General features: G+C 47.4%; 1 protein-coding gene and 2 non-coding genes across 3 annotated transcripts in view; all 3 read right to left on the bottom strand.

Moving 5' to 3' along the window:
* LOC115637192 (zinc finger protein 436-like) overlaps positions 1 to 13,299 on the bottom strand; it is a 346,365-nt gene that overhangs the window by 202,345 nt on the left and 130,721 nt on the right. The window contains exon 4 of the mRNA XM_030538204.1: positions 9,630 to 9,635. Within this exon, the coding sequence (XP_030394064.1) occupies positions 9,630 to 9,635 (6 nt within the window). The remainder of the gene's footprint in view (positions 1 to 9,629; positions 9,636 to 13,299) is intronic.
* On the bottom strand, positions 36 to 107 carry TRNAE-UUC. Its single transcript has one exon. It is a non-coding gene; the product is annotated as a tRNA-Glu (tRNA).
* On the bottom strand, positions 3,952 to 4,033 carry TRNAS-AGA. Its single transcript has one exon. It is a non-coding gene; the product is annotated as a tRNA-Ser (tRNA).

Below are 13,299 nucleotides of genomic sequence, written 5' to 3'. Positions count from 1 at the left end.
AGAATAACTGAAGCTTTTTCTAATTGAAGTCACTTTTCCCTGAGTGGGAATTGAACCCAGGCCTTGGCAGTGAAAGTGCCAAATCCTAACCACTAGACCACCAGGGAGATGATAATGTTGTTTTTTTTCTCACTTATGCTACACTGTCTTAGGCTACTTTCTATCCACTTTCTGACAGTACTCCATTGTCCACTCCCTGAGGGGTTAAGAACAGAGAGTACAGGAACCCCTGTACTCAGGGTCACAACCTCAGCCCAACACAAGCCACTGAAATAAACTCTAAGGATGCTTCCTCCAGCAGGATCACAGAGCCACGCAAAAAAAAAACCCAGGAGGAACAATCCTCCTCTGTCTTCATTTACCCCATCGCAACCCTCTCAGCAGCCGACTCTTGCAGGAAGGACACTCAGATGACAGGAGCTCTGGCATAAAGACCAAGGGAGGGGTGTTGCTTCCCCTCACTGTGAGCTGATCACAGTCTGACTCCGTGTAACAGGGCTCTGAACTTTGCCATCTTGTGTGTTCTGAGAGCAGAGCTCCCCGGACCCTGCTGCTGAGAGCATGGTGATTGCACAACAGCTGCAAGGCCTTTTTCCTTCTCCTTGGCTTCCCTAGACTTTCCCCACAAATGGTTCTATCAGGTGCTGGAGGGATCTAAGGACCTGCAGGTTTCCCTCACCCATCTCTTAAAGCAAACAGTGATTCCCTTTTCTGACACTCCTGGGTCTGGGCTTCTTTTGAGTTTTTCCCAAGGGGGGGGGCCGATTCCCTGTGAAAATGTGTGTGTGGCACCAGCTTGTCTGCCCCCTCTCTGGGAACCGAGAATCTTTTTCAGACTCTCCCCCACTAGATGAGTCCAACAGCACCTCCCCTTGGTGGGAGAATCCTAAATTCCGACCTCCCGCCCTGGTTGCTCTGACCAGCTGATGGCGGCAGCATGCTAAATCAACCCCAGCTCTCTGGTCTAGAAAGCAGCATCTAACCAGCCTTGTGACAGCTCCGGTTTGCTCGCTGGAGACATAACAAACCAGAAAGAAGTCAAATGTCAGACAGGGAACCTCAGCTCACAAATAAAAACCTTCAGGGCACCTTCTACACTGCGTCTGGGCAGTTGACTGACTTTAAATCTAGCTAGCTCTGTTGGTAGAGCATGATGCTCTTAATCCCACCATCATAAATCCAAGCCCCATGGTGGGTGGTAGCGACAGCCCTTAGGTGTCACTCTTCTGCTAATAGTCACAGATCAAAATGAAACAAACTCTCTATGCTCTTTGGCAGGTCATGTTTCTTCCTCTCTCTGAGCTTCAGTAAAACATGAAGAGAGAACAAACTGACATTTGCATCCTATGTTAAGAGAGTATTTTCTCCTCTTCCATTGTACCCCAGGCAAGAAGAGGGGATAATAACCAGTTAACGGATGATTGCAGAGGGAAAATTTGGTCTTTATAAATAGGACAATGATCATTTGGTCTCCATGTCCACTGATGGTAGGACAAGAAGTAATGGGCTTAATCTGCAGCCAGGGAGATTCACGTTAGATATTGGGAACAGCTTTCTAACTCTGAGGGTAGTTAAGCTCTGGAATAGGCTCCCAAGGGTGTCTGTGGAGTCTCTGTCCTCGGAGGCTTTTAAGAACAGGTTGAACAAACCTCTGTCAAGGATACTCTGCATATACTTGGTCCCATAGACAACCTGCTCTGGCTCTGGTTCCCTCCTTCTGCTCCCTGCCTGGGCCGACTGCTGTGGGCACTTGATCCCACATGCCCCCAATGCATCGTCTCTGCTTGGCTCTGCTTCAGCAGAGAGGGCTGGATTTCATGACCTCTCCAGGGCCCTTGCAGCCGTACAGCTCTATAATTCGATGCCATCGCAATACAATACAAACAACAACAAAAGTGGAAACACCCCAATCTAACATCTAACAATTCAGCGTGAACTGACATTCCACAGCACAAAGTGACAACACGTAGGAGTGCAAAGCTCGACAATTCAGCACCATGAAAATGAACGCCCCATGGGGCAAAATGACGCACTGCAAAAGAGCTCAGCTCAAACCAGTGCAACGCAAGCCAGTGCAAAAACCATACAACACGAAACAATGCATCAGAGTGCAAAGGGACACTGTGCAAAACAGCTCAGCGTGGAACAACGACACAGCGCAAACCCACACAACAGAATCATATAGAAAGGTAGGGCAGGGAGGGACTCTGAGAGTCAGGACCAAGTCTCCCTAGGCTGTCCCTGACAGGTGTTTGAAAAACAAGGAAACAAAGGGCACCACAAACTTATGTTTTTTGGATGAGCAAAGAAAAGGGAGTAGCATTGTCCCCCTCAGGTAGCCCCTGTTCAATTCCAGGTCAGAAAACAAAACTCTTCTGCAAGAATATCCAAAAAATATTGTGTTTCACTTTACTTCATAAGTACAGTTGTGTGGCAATTAAATGATGACTCTAAAGTTTCATAAAAGTGTGGGAAATATGGATGTATCAGAAAATGGCTTGGAATGAAGGAAGACAAAAACTGATGGGTTGAGAGAACAGGCACTGTTTCCCCCTGGTTTGGAGCTTCTCTCACAACTACTGGAATAGAAAAGCTAAGCAAATGGAGTTCTATTGTTCCAAAGGAGATTGAAGTGAGGCCATTTTCTCTGCAGATAGAATTAATGGTCATATCAGGAGTGGGATTGGAAACCATCTCTCCATGCAGAGACCAGAACACCCAAGGGATTAGAAAAAAAGAGTACTTATAACTAGCACTTTAGACCAGTCCACCATCCTGCTACTACAAAGAATGTGACTTATCAATGCCTAGTTTTCATTAATAGTTGATGAACTCTTTAGGGAGGTCAAGATGGCACATCTCTTTCAACTCCTAGAGACCTTCTACAGCACAGCTGATTTTTAGACACACTCACCCAGATCTAAAGTTACACATTTCCTGGAGCTTCATGAGTTCTATGGTGTTGTAATCTCCCTGCTCACTTTTTAAGTGAACAAAAGATGGGTGCTGGCATTCTAAGAGCGTAATGGTGAACCTCAAAATCCTGCCCTGTGCGCCAGACAGTTAAGCAACCAGCACCCACAACCTCTACTATGATAGCATCCTGTCTGGGAACAACTCACTTACCAACAGCTGGGGTGTGAAATCCTCATTTCTTTGTTGTTCTGTCATTGTAGTCCCCACTTTGCTATTGCTTGTCTGTATAATCTCTGTCTGGTTCTGTAACTGTTTCTGTCTGCTGTATAATTAATTTGTTTTGTGTAAACCAATTAAGGTGGTGGGGTATAATTGGTTAGAGAATTATGTTACAATATGTTAGGATTAGTCAGTAAAATGATTGGTTAAGATAGAGCTAAGCAGAACTCAAGTTTTACTATATAGTCTGCAGTCAATCAGGAAGTAAGGGGGGGATGCGAATGGGAATTGGGGTAGGGGAATTGGAATTATGTTTTGCTAAGGGGGGGGAATAGGGACAGGGAAGGGGAACGGGGTCACAGGCAAGCCTCTGTGGTGTCAGAGCTGGGAAGGGGGATACTGAGGAAGGAAACTGGAATCATTGCTTGCTGGAAGTTTACCCCAATAAACATTGAATTGTTTGCACCTTTGAGCTTCATGCATTGCTGCTCTCTGGTCACGTGAGAAGGTCCAGGGAATGGGAGGGTGATGGGATAAACCCTGTAACAAGTACGTCTTTCAGGGTGTGAAACCCCCCAGAACCAGTATAATTAAGCTGACCTAAGCCATGGTTAGATAGTGCTAAATGAAAGGAAAGATTGTTTTGCCAATGCAGCTATTACAGGGATGGAAAACCCTTGTGGTCCCTGTAGCAACTGTATACTCCACAGTGCTACAGCAGTATTTTAACGATAGCCTGCCTCAGAGGGAGACCAGATCTGGCTCCATGGATGCTCAGGCACTAATACAGCAGCAATGACAATACACTAACGCTTCCGTAGTTGACAGGATTCGAACCTGCGTGGGGAGACCCCAATGGATTTCTAGTCCATCGCCTTAACCACTCAGCCACAACTACTGAATATACAACTGCATCACTACACAACACTTCTGTTCTCACAGAATTGTCACTTCAAATGGCTCAAACCAACTCCCCCAGCACACTCGCGGCTGTGCATTAGTGTAATTGTGTCCATGATGAACAGCAAGAGTTCCTGCCCATTTCCCTTCCAGCTGGAGCACGATGATAGTGTGTTTGTGGCTAGCGACATTGCTATAGATTCCCCACACTGACAATTCAGATAGTCCCTTTCCTATTCAAATCTCTACCATATCATTCCAATAGCCGGGGTCAGGATTTCTCTGGGGCACTGAATGTTTCAGGGGGTTGATGCATGAATTCAGCCTTGCATTCCATCCCTGATGTTTTATGGACTGACAACAGCAGTGTAAAGTAAGAACTGAGCCAATTTCTCACTGTCAGAGGTGAAGGTGGCCACGTCCCCTCTGTCTGACCATTTCCACTGCAGGAGAGAAGGGTTCACTGGAATCGAATGCCCTGGCTCAGACAAGAGACACAGGGAGGTTTTACTGTTATTGGATCTGTGCAAAGGAAATTGTGCCTCTATATGAAATTGAGGAGGGAAATTAAACGTCCACATGGTGGCCCAATGCCCTAAGGAATGTGGGCGATTGACTCTGGCTGAGAAATGATTTAACAGGAATTTGTATCAATGTATTGCCCTGATTAAAAGCTATGGCTGTAAGGTGCCACTGTTGTTAGTACTTGAACCTGCGTGGAGACACCCGAGTGGGCGTCAAGTCCATTACCTTAACGAGGGGTAGTTGATTATTTTGTCAAGATCCAAATTTCTTGGTCAAGATCTAGTCAATGTCTAGATGACAGAGAAAATAATACACTGATGATAATAAGAAGAATTTAGAAATATTTACAGTTGCTATGGGCATAACTATGATGATTGTTTTATGTTTCACTCTTTATATCTGACACCACCATCACCTTTCCCTTTAGCCTTGTAGTTTGCCAAGGGTAAAACTAAACATCTCTTCAGATACAAGGGAGTGTTTGTGTTCACTCCTGCTAGCTACACAGAGGCTTGATGTAGCTGCTTTCAGTCCTCCGGCTCTGCTGGGATAAGAAACATTTCAGGGTGTCACTGAACTGAAGGAGGGAGATCATTTTTTGACAGATGACGCCTCCTCTTAAAGGTGTTTGTCTGGCTGGCAGCCCTGGTTCCCAGGTGTCTCCTGAGGGAAGAAAGTTTCTGTGCAAAATACTAAAACTTTTAACAGAGAGGAGGGAAAGGCGACGACCACATGGTGGGGCCAGTATGTACCACAACATGGTTCTTTTATGTGGGATGACTCTGAACATTGACTGATCTCCACTCCCTTGGATTTGAAGAGATGTTTAGTTGTGCACTTAGGAACCTATAAGGCTGAAGCAATTTTATGGGTGGTGACACTACGATGGAAGGGTTTTTTAATGTTGTAGAAATTGTTAAAAACACTTAGCTTAAACTGGAACTGCCTGTTATTAAAGGCTGGTTTCCCCACGTCAGTTCCATAAGCTCTCCTAAAAACACCCTGGGTTCTCTCCTGCCTCGGTGGGAACTAGAGGGAATCGTCCCCTGCTGCCCTTGGCTCTAGGCTGATTTTTCTGGGGAGGGGACGTGGAATTGATTTGTTCGCTGTTGAGAAGGGAGCCGGGCCAGTTCTCAGGGAACCAGAACTCCCAGCATCTTCCCAGCCCAACCCAGGCTGCTGCCCCGTCCCAGTCTCTGTTCCTCTGGGAGCCCTCCATGTTTGACTCTAGAGCAGGCTGGGAGCAGCAGCTGAGGCAGAGGACAGCCTGGGCCAGGCAGATAAGGAGTTTAGCAAGCAAAAAATGTAAAATGGCAGTGGAGTATTACCTTGGACTTGACGGCATTTCTCCATTGGTCTGTCTGCCTTGGGGCAGGGACAATAACACGTCCTGCTGCATTCGTTATTTCAAGAGGCAGTTTAGGATTTTCATTCTCACACACAGTGCACAAAGCGGGACTCAACCTTTGGCATAAACTAAACAAGCTGCTCACAGATTCTGGCAGCCACAGGGAGCATGTGGGTGAGAGCTCAGACCTACCCCTGTCCCAGAGGGAGGGGGTCATCTGTGTGGGGACTGAACTACTGACCTACCCACTCCTAACTCCCAAACTTTCAGTAACTCTATTATCAGTGCTTGTGAGTGTTATTTAAACCATAACAAAAACCACACTGAGCTAGATCAAAGGCCCATCTAGCTCTGAAACTTGTCTTCGGACAGTAGCCAAAAACAGGTACCCCGTCAACAAGGCACCACTGGGAGTTAAACCCAGGATCTCCTGTTTACAAAACAGATGCTTTAGCCAGCTAAGCTGTGGTGCCTGGGGGGGGGGTCTAAATCATACTGTCTGCCTACACCTGACTCCCTGCCATTGTCACCTGGGCCTGACAAGCTTTGTTTGTGTTTGGATTCTGCAAAGCAGAGGAGCAGGTGACATTTTCCTTACAAGTTGTGTGTGAGTGAATCTTTGGCCAGGTCTGCACTACAAAGTTGTTTCAGCAGAACTATATTGCTCAGGTGTGTGAAAAACACACAAGGCTACCTCAGTCAGCAGCTTGTGGCTGGTGCACACACTGCAGTGCTACGTCTGGCGATAAAACTGCCCTGTTCTGCTGACAAAATAAAACAACTTTGATGAGAGGTCTAGAGCTTTCTGCAGCAAACTTAAAGTGACAGAGTAGACGCTGCTGTTCATTATATCACCATAACTGGCCTCCTCCAGTATCGCACAATGCCCGCCGTGAACTTGCCTGCCCTGCATTCCTGCAACAGAGCCATGGGCCCCTCTCCTTTCATTGCTCTGGGAAGTTCTGACAGCTGAGCCTGCTGCTTTGCTCTGGCAGCCAGGAGCAAATCACTGCCGTGGAATGCTGCTCTCTCCCGCACTGTGAACACAGAGCAGGGTGGCGGGAAATTCCTTACAGTGTGTGTGAGGGGGCACCGGCATCAGAATTGTGACATGCTCAGGACACCCCTTCCCTCGAGGAGGCTCTTACCTTCTAAACAGGGAGGGCTGTTTTCTAGTAAAATCAGGAAGAGGGAAGGAGAAAACTCGGAAGAGGTTCCTCCTGGCACTCATGTACGTGAACCCGAATACTCTTTCAGTCCTCAGAGAGAGACCTGGAGAAGGAGACTTGCTGAAGCAAAGCCACAGGGATCTCTGAGGTTTCCCTGGCCCCTTGCCCCTGTTCTGCCTGGCTGATGTCAGCATCTCTCTGTGAGGTTACCACCTGCCCACCACTTTTTACCAATAGTCTGAGGTCCTGCAGAGGCCTTTATGATGTCACTGCCACACCCCTCTCTTGCTGTGCTATTGTCCTGCCCCTGGCCAGGCACTTTGGAGGTTTGAGCTACTCCCTGTGGTCACCCTACTCAAGGAGCATTCGTTCTAGGCAGCAAGCTGGCTAGACAGGAAAACATCAGATGCTGCTGCCAATGCTACACTCAGTTTTTCAGAAATTAGTTGACTTTATGGCCAGAAGAGACCATTAAAGCATCTAATCTGACCCTCTGCATATCACAGGCCTCCTGTATGACGCTATAGCTACTTTTGGGGCAAATACATTCCAGAAAGGCATCTAGTCTTCATTAAACGACATTAAGAGATGGTGAATCCTCCACTTTCTTGGTAGCTTGTTCCTCTGGTGAAACATCCTCGCTGTTGAATTTTTGTGCCTTATTTGTAATATGAATTTGTCTCTTTTCACCGTCCAGTCACTGGGTCTTGTTATGCCTTTCTCTGCTAGATTAAAGAGCCCTCTAATAGCCAATATTTTCTCTCCCTTAAGGTACTTCAAGACTTCAGTGAAGTCACCTTTCAATTTTCTTTTGATAAACTAAACAGGTTGAGCTCGTTCAATAGCTCACTAGAAGGCATTTTTCTCCAGCCCTCAGAACATTTGGTGGCTCTTAGCTGCCCCAGCTCCAATTTCATAACATCTTTTTCAAATGAGGACACCAAAACTGGAGGCAGTATTCCAGTATCAGTCTCACTGATGCCGTGTCACCTCCTGTGACGTTATTGACATAATCTGTAACTGTATAGATCACCATTACGACCACTGACATATATTTGCAGCCAATATTGTAGAAAGGTTGTCGTTTAAGGGGTCTGTGGAGAGGTTATGATTGGTTGATTAGAATTATGCTATCTCTAGATGTGTATCATTTTTTGTAGTAGACGTTATAAATATTGGCTCTATGCTGCTCATATTTCAAACTTGTGCTCTGCTTACAGGGAACACCCCAGACAAGTTGGTGTCAGTTCTGCCTAGCCTGCTTGATGGCCCATTAAGGACCATCAGCTATAATATCGACCCATTGAGAGAAGGCAGATATGCCTTGTGACTCAGCAAGGTATGCAGGGACCTGCCTATGGACAGAACTCTAAGGTTTTTCTATGTCACATGCTGGATAAAGTGTCCTTGGGACAAAGAAAGCGAAGACTACATGGCAAAAGACTATAAAATGCTGAGGCCTCGCCTCCACCTTGTTTTCAATCCTGCTTCATACCTCTGGAGGGACTTTTCTATGAACTGAAGCTCTCTACAAAGGACTGAATGACCCATCCCAGCTGTGGATGGACTCCAGAGACTTGATTTCAACCTGCAGTTTATTCCATGACTGCTACAAGCCTGAACCAAGAACTTTGCCATTACTGGGTGTAAAGGGTTAAAATCCATGTGCAGTTTATATAACAACCTGTTCTATGGATTGTGCCAGCTCTTTTCCAGACCCAAAGTCCAGAGTACAGTCAAGGGACCAGAGGCCTAGGAAGCTGGGGTAAACAGAAAGCCTTGCTTGCTAAGATAGGCCTGGCCAGCAAATTGCCAGGTGTTGGAGCTAAGAACTAAAGAATTGTGTCTTATTCAGAGTTGCAGATTGAACAAAGAATCCCTTTTCCTATTGTGTTAGTCTCTTCTGTAGGGAGATGTTCTTCCCACAGATCCAACCTTGAGTTTGTGAGAAGTTGGCACATGTCAGTATAAGATATGGCATCCTTCCACCTACCTTCCGAGGAACCAATCCCTGCCTTAAGACAGACAAAAAAACAATCTTTATTGCCACTAAATACTTTCACTATTTCTTTGCTTTAACCCCTAGGAATGTACCTGTTGGACAATCAAAGGAGTTGCTCCATTTCTATGGACTCCAAATCAGAATTCAACATATATATTTTATACTAATAACATTTTATCAAAGTATTCATTAAATGTTAACTTGCTAACTTGAGACCATGGGTGGAAACATTATGTAACTTGTTAACCATTGGCTAATATGCTTATCTTGTCTTGCTGCAAAACCTAAGCTGGGGTGCAGAACTGCCTACCCCGTCACTTTCCCCCGCCCATGGAAAATCTATATATTTTGTTGTAATCAGTTAATTGAAAGTGCCTCTGAGACTAATAAGCAAGGTGACACTCCTCCAGTGCTGTGTGCAATAAACTCCTCTGCTTGACCTCGACACGGTGTGATTTATGTCCTTCAGAGAACAAAGAAAGAAGTGGAGGCCAGGTGAGCAGGTTGCCAGGGAATTAGAACAAAGGACAGAAGAGGGACAAAAGGGCCTGACTGAGTTGGGCTGTTGGAAGCAAGGAGTCTGCTGGTTTTGGGACTCAAGGGGAGAGCCCAGGCTCTGAGTTTTGGGTCTCATGAAGATGGCCTTTGCTGAATCTCCTACTTCCTGTGCTAACAAAGAACTTTCCCAGGCTGTATTCCAGACCACTAATAAACCTTCTGTTTTACAACGCTGGCTGAGAGTCACTGGGGATTGTGGAAGTTGGGGGTGCATGTCTCCTTTGGGGGGGAGGGGTGTAAGGCTTTCTCAGGGGTCCTGCTAAGGTGACTCACTACAGGAAGCTCCTGGCATGGAACAGGGGTGCTGAAAGGTCCAAGGTCAGTCCCAGGACGTACTGAAGGCAAGGAGGTTTCCCCCAGTGACAGTGTCCCCTGGGCAGTGTCACACTGATAAGGACTCTGCCTGGGTTTGGCTCAGAGCTGTTCCAGAGCACTGAGCCTGTGTCAGCCCCCCAGCATGTGACCTGCAGGCGCCACTCTGGCAAAGTCTGTCCCTGAGCTTTGGCATCACTAGCCCCTGCTTAGTGACTAGGGGTCAGTTTAGGGCAGTGATTCCCAAAATGTGGGGCATGCCTTCTAGGGAGGCAGAGAGGAATGTTCATGGAGGCACCTCAGGGTTGAGCCAGCCCCCATGGAGGGCAGCGAGGGAGCGCCACTCAGCCCCACTCTGTCCCAGCTCTTCGCCCAACTTACCCTCAGCCTGAGCCTGAGCCCCTGGCCCAGCCGTGACCCCCTTACTTGTGTCTGTGCCCCTCTCCACAGCAAACCACAGCCCCACTCCCAGCGCTGGTTCTGGATTGCAGCTTCCGGGGGCCTTAGCCATGCTTAAGAGGGCACAGTGTGAAATGTTTGGGGACCACTGGTTTAGGGTGACGTCCTCAATCACTTCTATGCAGTCCAATAAAAGCTACTCCTCACTCACTTACTCCTCCATCAGGACAGACTAGGTATATTCTGCTGCCCTTCACTCATACAGGAAGGATAATAACATTTCATTCCACTCAGTGCTAAAGTGATTTGTAACCCGTCACCAGCCAAAACTGATCATTTTGGGGAAGCGGCCCCATTGAGCTGCATACCTAGGCAGAGTAAGTGTGTCTGTGCAAACACAGTCTGTTCCTGAAGTCTTTTCCCCAGCTCCTCACTAGATGTGAGGGGGAATTCATTCAGTCAGCTGCAGCGGCACAGGAGGCGGCAAACAGAGCGGCTAACAGGGGAGTTTCAGTGGGAGTTTCCAGGGGGAGGTTACAGGGGAGACCAAGGCAGAGGAACCAGGAAGGCAGACTAGGGAAGAGGCAGGGGTCTGCCAGCAGCCCAACACTTGTTGGTGGCCTGCAGTGCGGTGTGAGGCATGGATTGCCAGGCACAGAGTTGGAGCGCTACGATGGAGGCAGAGGCAGCAGGTGCAGACACACTGAGGATGACCGGATGCGGTAGCTGCGGCATGTACATGGTCCTAGAGGGAGCACCTGAAAGGAGTTTCATCTACATGAAGTGCCGCCTGATAGAGCTGCTGGAGGAAAAGGTAAGGGGACTAGAGATGCAAGTGGAAACTCTGGCTGAGTTTAGAAGGGGATTTGAACAGATGATGGAACACAGACATGATGAGGCACAGGGGACAATCTCAGACGAGCGGATAGAAGCAGGACCAAAAGACTCTGAGGAGGGGCTGCTGGGTGGGGAAAGTGGACGATGGAAGCATGTGACTAGGAGAACCAGGCAGAGGAAAAGACGGGCCAGCGATGGAGAAATAGAACTCAGGAACAGGTTTGCTGAGTTGGGAAATGAAGATGGAGCACAGCAGGCTGCTGAAGGACAAAGGGCGAGGAAGAAGAGGCGAGCAGCTAGTCCTGCAGAAGGAGGGGAGGAGTCGATGGAGGCGACACCAAGTACGAGCCATAGGAGGATTGTAAGGGCTAATACAAATCGAAAGGAATTGCGACCACCTGCTGTGGGGGATAGACCGCAGAATCGCACTGTCGCCAGGAAAAGGCAAGTCTACGTGATTGGAGACTCTTTACTGAGAAGAGTAGATAGGCCTGTAACTAGACCTGATCGGGAGAACAGAAGGGTGTGCTGTCTGCCAGGGGCTAAGATACAGGATGTGGACCTGAGGCTGAATACAATCTTAGCGGGAGCGGGAAAGAATCCGTTGATTATCCTTCATGTGGGAACGAATGATACGGCTAGTTACTCACTGGACTGTATCAAGGAGGACTATGCCAGACTGGGGAAGACGCTCAAAGAAATCGAGGCTCAGGTGATCTTCAGTGGGATTCTGCCGGTTCCTAGAGCGGGGCGACGAAGGAGTGACAAGATTATGGCGATCAACAGATGGCTTAGGGAGTGGTGTTATAAGGAGGGCTTTGGGATGTACGGTCACTGGGAAGCGTTTACGGATAGACGACTGTTCGCTCAGGATGGACTTCATCTAAGCAAGGAGGGAAATAGAATTCTAGGATGGAGACTCGCCGACCTCATCAAGAGAGCTTTAAACTAGGAAGTTGGGGGAGATGGTTGGGAGATGTTCGGGAGATCTCCACGCCGGAATATAACCTGGAGAGGAAAGTAAACAAAGTGAGAGGGGATACCCTTGCGGTCCCAAGATTTGATCCAAGGAGGAATAGTGGAGTAGAAACCAGAGTAACGGGTGATGCTGGTGGTAAAAGGTCTCTGCACGACGGGGGAAAGAATGTCACTGATGCCAAACGCCGAAAATTAAAAGGTCTGTACACTAATGCGAGGAGCCTAGGCAACAAGATGGAGGAACTGGAGTTACTGGCGCAGGAAGTGAAACCGGATATTATAGGGATAACTGAAACCTGGTGGAATAGTACTCATGACTGGAGCATGGGTATTGAAGGCTATGTGCTGTTTAGAAAAGACAGGAAGAAAGGCAAAGGTGGTGGAGTAGCCTTGTACATCAATGATGAAATTAACTGTAGCGAAATAAGAAGCGATGGAATGGATAAGACAGAGTCTGTCTGGGCGAAAATCACACTGGGTAAAAAAGCAACTAGAGCTTCCCCTGAGATAGTGCTTGGAGTGTGCTACAGACCGCCGGGATCGGATTGGGATATGGATAGAGACCTCTTTAATGTCTTTAATGAAGTAAACACAAAGGGGAAATGTGTGATTATGGGGGACTTCGACTTCCCGGATATAGACTGGAGGACGAGTACTTGCAAGAATAATAGGGGTCAGATTTTTCTGGATGTGATAGCGGATGGATTTCTTCATCAAGTAGTTGAAGTACCTACGAGAGGAGATGCCATTTTAGATTTGGTGTTGGTGAGCAGTGAGGACCTCGTAGAAGAAATGGTGGTAGGGGACAACCTTGGTTCGAGTGATCATGAGCTGATTCAGTTCAAACTAGATGGAAGGATAAACAAATGTAGATCTGGGATTAGGGTTTTTGACTTCTCAAGGGCTAATTTTAAAGAGTTAAGGAAATTAGTTAGGGAAGTGGATCGGACTGAGGAATTAGTGGATTTAAATGCGGAGGAGGCCTGGAATTACTTTAAGTTGCAGCTGCGGAGACTGTCGGAAGCCTGCATCCCTAGAAAGGGGAAAAAAACCATGGGCAAGAGTTGTAGGCCAAACTGGATGAGCAAGCAACTCAGAGAGGGGATTAGACAAAAGCAGAAAGCTTACAGGGAGTG

This window comes from Gopherus evgoodei, chromosome 19 (genome assembly GCF_007399415.2).
Source record: "Gopherus evgoodei ecotype Sinaloan lineage chromosome 19, rGopEvg1_v1.p, whole genome shotgun sequence".
In the NCBI taxonomy this organism is placed as follows: Eukaryota; Metazoa; Chordata; order Testudines; family Testudinidae; genus Gopherus; species Gopherus evgoodei.
This window is presented reverse-complemented; position numbering and strand designations above follow the sequence as displayed.